General features: G+C 36.7%; 1 protein-coding gene across 1 annotated transcript; it reads left to right on the top strand.

Moving 5' to 3' along the window:
* Positions 1-4,415: 4,415 nt before the first annotated feature.
* On the top strand, positions 4,416-5,348 carry LOC119535705 (olfactory receptor 1020-like). The gene has a single exon (XM_037838015.1). It carries the CDS (start codon positions 4,416-4,418, stop codon positions 5,346-5,348), a length of 933 nt encoding a protein of 310 aa, XP_037693943.1.
* The last annotated feature ends 230 nt before the right edge of the window (positions 5,349-5,578 follow it).

Genomic DNA, 5,578 nt, shown 5'->3' with positions numbered 1-5,578 from the left:
ATAATGACACTTATTTACTCCTTTTAGGTTCTGTTATCTTTGTCTCCATTCCATAATCTGGGAAGCAGTGCTTAATGGAGATTTGGAGATGTTTACTACTCCAATGATATAGAATTCCTTATTTCCCACCCTGCCTCTTTTATAGCAGAGCTATGCAACCCGATGCAATCACCAGGCCATGCTTACCTAGAACTCAACTAATTTAGCTAGCCAGAAACAGAACAAAGGTAGAAAAACAAATTTTGAGTAATAAAGAATTAATAATTATTGTATTTTATTTCATTCTCTGTACCCGGATAATAAATACTCAAATGCATTGTTTAGTTACTCTAAATTTATAGGCAATTTTAGTAAGGACATTTAGATTTATTAAGAATCTGCAACAAATTGGGGAAAGGGAATGATGGTTAAGATTTGGTGATGCTAGATCGGTTCTGTGATAATATAGATAGATGAAAATGGAAATAAATATAAATATATTTCAAACAGGAAAGTATTTAAATTCTAAACTTGTTGGACACAGAGAATCATTGAAGGAGATAATAAGAAGGCAAAAATAAAAAAAATCCATTGTATAGAGTTCTGTCTTAGACAGTGGTACATGGGTAGATTTTGCTGCACGTTTGGAGATAGAATGAGTAGAGACTGAAGGGAATGAGACCAATTAACATGTTCTAATGAGAAAAAAAAGAGAACTGGTGTTAAATAATGGAATGGCAGTGATAAGAGGAAAGTTTGGATATTGGCCATATTTACAAGATTGAATCAATTGTCCTTAGGCTTTAGTTAGGGGAAATTTCTATTTGTACCATCAGGGTGGGTGGTAGTGAACATATTTCAAGATAGAGATAACCAAATAGAATAATTTGTAGAAAGTGAAATCCTTCTACATGTTTAAATCTTACTTTGGACATGCTTAAATTTACATGTACTTATTTGGCATCCAAATGGGTATTGCCACTTAGATATCTTCTGACATAGAGAATAAGTTTGAACTGGACATATGATTTTGGAATGGAAATGTGAATGCTATCATTTTACATATTGTAGTTTAAGAAAAGATAAAATTAACTAGAGATGTTTTACATGGTGATAAGAGAAGTGGGTCAATAATGAAGCATTAGGAATGTACAACTGTCTATGAAAGAGACTAGGTAGGGACATACTGAACTACAGGAGGAAAGTAAATAGAAGTGTTCAGAAGCCAATAGAGCTGGGAATTTAAGACAAAAGAAGGTGTCAAAACTATCACATGGGATAGAGAAATCAAGTGCATTACTTAAAAAATAATACCCTTTAGATCTGACAGCTATGACATAGTTTGAGATGTTGCATTAAAAGGGGTTTAATAAAGTTGGGACACAAATCGTCTCTCAATAGGCTGAAGTGGGAAAGTGGAAAACTGCATAGATGCTTCCAAGGAAACATTGATCTAAAGTAAAGGAAAATAGAAGGAAGTAGATATAGGGCAATGTTTGTAAAAATGGAGTGACTTAATATTGTTATATGCTGAAAATCTATGAGAGAGAAAGAGAAAGAGAGAATGAGAGGGAAAGAGAGAAAGAAATAGCATAAGTTCTTGAATTAAAGCAAACAGCTGGCCTGGGATACACAGTTGGGAGAATTATCCTCAAAGAGAGGGGCACATTTTCCCCAAAGAAGAATGCAGGTGGAAGGAAGGGAGTCACAGACGGATTAACATGCTTATAGGTTGACTTGGTTGGATAAGCAAGTCAATGGTCAATTTATTATTTGATAAGCAAGCCAATTTATTTGCTACTCTATACTTTCATCTGTGAGATAAAAATAACTGTCTGAAAGTGAGGAAGAGATGGTGGAATGGTGCCTTAAAAAGAATAATGAAGGTTTAAAATAGCTATTAAATAAAATGAGGGAAATAGCCAACTATGAATTGTTAAAGGACAATATATACAAGAGACAAAAAGAGAGTGTAAAATCATGAGGCAAATATAAAATGATGAATTTGTATCAACAATTTCACTGAATTCATTAGTTAATTAATTAAACTGGTATACCTGGCACAAAGGAGAATTCAAAGACCCACACTTTTATAGATCAGGAATACACACATTAATTTACAAATAGAAACAATACTGGCTTCTTCCATGGGAGGAAGAGAAATCAGTTATTCTCCACTGGGCAAAATGAACATGTCTATGGGCAACTATCATTCACACTGCTGTCAGTTATTTACAACTTACAGAATCCTAAAGTAGAACAAGGAAAATGAAATACAGAGATATGATAATGACATATTTCAATGTCTCTTATGATTTTTCACTGTACATTGAATGGAAACTTTCCTGGTTATCATTGACATATGATATCCTGGATTGAATATAAAATAAATTGATAAGCATGGAGAGATCTCTAATTGCAGCCACAGCTTGGGAAAATAAAAAGGATGACACTGACCCAGAGTTGCTACATGGCCACTTTGGAGCAGTGAATGAGCAAGATTGTGGGTATAAAAAGCCTGTGGAAGGAAATTGATTTAACACATATAGATATAACTTGATGAGAAAGGTAATCTCATTCTCATAATATAGATTAGGTAACTGAAATTTAGACATTAACTTTTATCTCACAAGTACTGAATTTTGGAGGCAAGGTTCAGTCACTTGTCTAATTCAAAATGTTTGTTCTTTCTATTTTATAAGTGGATTTCAAACTATTCCAAGGAATTTCATTGTACCTCAGAGGCAAAACCACATCCGAAGGTGAGAAATACGAATTTCTTCCCCTCAACCCATGTGGCTTCACCTGGAACAATGCTTTCATCTGTTGTGGAAATAAATGAAGACAATCCAAATGGGAAAAAATAGAGTCTATTTATTTAGAGTTCGCTACAGCAAGGTAGAAAGCCACTAGTCACTTGCATTTAGCAGAAACTCAAAGGCAGGTAGAAGAGATGGGAGGTTTATAGTGAAAAAAGGTGAGGCTTCAGGCACACTCTAATGAGAGGTTGTTAGAATCCAATCGGGAGCTGGACACAGGCTAAGTAGAAAAGAGGCATTCTCTATGATTGGCTCGGGGAGTATATTTGGCTTTTTCTCATTACACCTGAGTTGGAAGCAGGGCAAAAAGTAGGGAGGTGGGAAGTCAATCACCAAGTACTCCCCTTTTAAGCTGGTTGTTGCAAACATGGTTTGAATTCCTAGGCTGGTTGCTGTGGAGGTTGTAAGTCAGAGCTCTATTGTCATATTTGATTCTGTTACTGTCCATTTGTATACTCAGCCTTAGTGTTTATATATCAGTTCTTGTTGACTGAGAATATACTATGGTTTGATATTATACAAGGTATTGGTTAAGCTGTCATAAAAGATGTAATTTATACTCTCAAAAATTGTACAGTCTAGGAAAGGAGACATAATAAACACATAAACAGATAAATAACAAAACAGTCACAAATTGTAGTAAGTGCTATATGGAGAGAATGAATAAGATAGAGAATAATGGAGGCATTTCTTAGAGTTAGTCAGTAAAGACTTCCCTGAAAAGTTAATGTTAAATTGTGGCATGAGAATAATAAAAATGGGCAGAAGATGTTTTCTCAGAAGAAATTGCTTGTTCAAAGGCTCTGAGGGACAGAGCTCACACAGCAGCACTCTGCAAAAGCACCAATGTCTGGGAGTTATTGGGAGCACAAATTCTGTCGTGCTGCCCTAGCTAAGCTGTTCTCTTTCAAAGAGCTGAGATCAGTTGAGGAATGGAACACCCTTTCCTTTGCATAAAACCATCAGTCTGCTACTGAAGCCCTAGGCTGGTGGGTTTGCTTCATTTCTGAGGTGGAAACTTCCTTGGCTCACCAATGCTGATGGAGGAAAGCCCTTAAGGTATTAAAGGGAGTTTGTGTCACTGGAGGATGGCAGATGAGGGCAAAATGAATTGGATCAGACAAGATTGGGCATGGGGAATATGGTAAAGAGACTAGAACAGCAGTCCAGACCTGAGATGAAGGAGGCATTGACTAATGTGGTGGTGGGGGCTTTTGCAGATTGGACAGAGATGGGATATTTTAGTTTTGAAATTGTTGATACATTGGATGTGGTAAAAAAAAAAAAAAAAGCATTAAAAAATTATGGAAGGAACCTAGGTTTAGAGTTCATCAACTGGCTTGATGGTGGTGCCATTTAACCTGAAAACAATAGCTTTGAGGAATCAGGGATGTTAAATTTAGCAGTTTAATTTATAAATGAAGAATTACAACACAAAAATATTTGAAAACCTATGCATTGTACCACATGCCAAGGTGCTATCGGGCTGCCCAGGTGAATTTAGGACTACTGCTTTTTTTTTTAACCTTTACTTTTTCCTTTGGTTAATGTCTGGGTTATTACTAATATCATCATTACTTTGTCATAACTCCAAAAATCCTGGAGCACTGCAGGGACATGGAAGAGGAGAACGGCACTGTGAAGACTGAATTCTTTCTCCTGGGATTTAGTGACCATCCAGAACTTCAGAGTCTTCTTTTCGCTGTGTTTTTTCCCATCTACTCTGTGACCTTGATGGGGAACCTTGGGATGATTTTTTTAATCATAACCCGTTCCTGCCTGCACACGCCTATGTACTTTTTCCTCTGCACATTGTCCTTCATTGATGCATGCTATTCTTCTGTCATTGCTCCCAAATTACTTGTAGACTTGGTTTCTGATAAGAAGACCATTTCTTACAATGGATGTGCTGCACAGTTATATTTTTTCTGTTCTCTGGTTGATACAGAATCTTTCCTTTTGGCTGCCATGGCTTATGACCAGTACATAGCAATATGTAGCCCACTGCTTTACACTGTTATTATGTCCAAGAGGGTTTGTTGCCAGCTTGCAATTGGAGCATTTTTGGGGGGTACTATGAGCTCAATTATTCACACTACTAACACCTTCCATCTGTCTTTCTGCTCCAAAGAAATTAACCATTTCTTTTGTGATATCTCCCCATTATTCTCTCTGTCCTGTGCTGACACTTACATTCATGACATGGTCCTGGTGGTCTTTGCTAGTTTGGTTGAAGCTATCTGTCTTCTAACAGTTCTTCTCTCTTATGTCTGTACCATCACAGCCATCTTCAAGACAGGCTCTGCTGAGGGAAGAAGGAAATGCTTCTCCACTTGTGCTTCCCACCTGATGGCAGTCACTACATACCATGGTGCCCTAATCTTCATTTATTTGCGACCTAGCACAGGTCACTCACTGGACATTGATAAAGTGACCTCTGTGCTCTATACCCTGATTATACCTATGTTGAATCCTCTTATTTACAGTCTAAGGAACAAAGATGTTAGTAATGCCTTTAGAAAAATGATCAGTCTGAAATTGCTTTCTTAAAAAGAGATGAAACTGGACCTAACAAACTTTCAAAAATCTCTTTTCCTTGTGTGGTTAGAATTGATGAAAAAGTCAGTTTAATGTGAATGTTTTCCAAATTTGCAGACCATGAGGCCTTAACCAAGGAATGAGGTCAGGGCCCAGTATCCGAATCAGGGTCCTCCCATGTAACTTACATAATGTCTCTATCATTTTAACTTGAAATTTCAAATATTTATTTCAGGGGCACA

The sequence above is a fragment of the Choloepus didactylus genome, chromosome 6 (genome assembly GCF_015220235.1).
Source record: "Choloepus didactylus isolate mChoDid1 chromosome 6, mChoDid1.pri, whole genome shotgun sequence".
NCBI classification, from domain to species: Eukaryota; Metazoa; Chordata; class Mammalia; order Pilosa; family Megalonychidae; genus Choloepus; species Choloepus didactylus.
The sequence above is the reverse complement of the archived record's forward strand: the minus strand, read 5'-3'. Positions and strand labels throughout refer to the sequence as shown.

Coding starts and splice junctions, on each gene's coding strand:
- LOC119535705 (XM_037838015.1), top strand. CDS start 4,416: ATGGAAGAGGAGAACGGCACTGTGAAGACTGAATTCTTTCTCCTGGGA.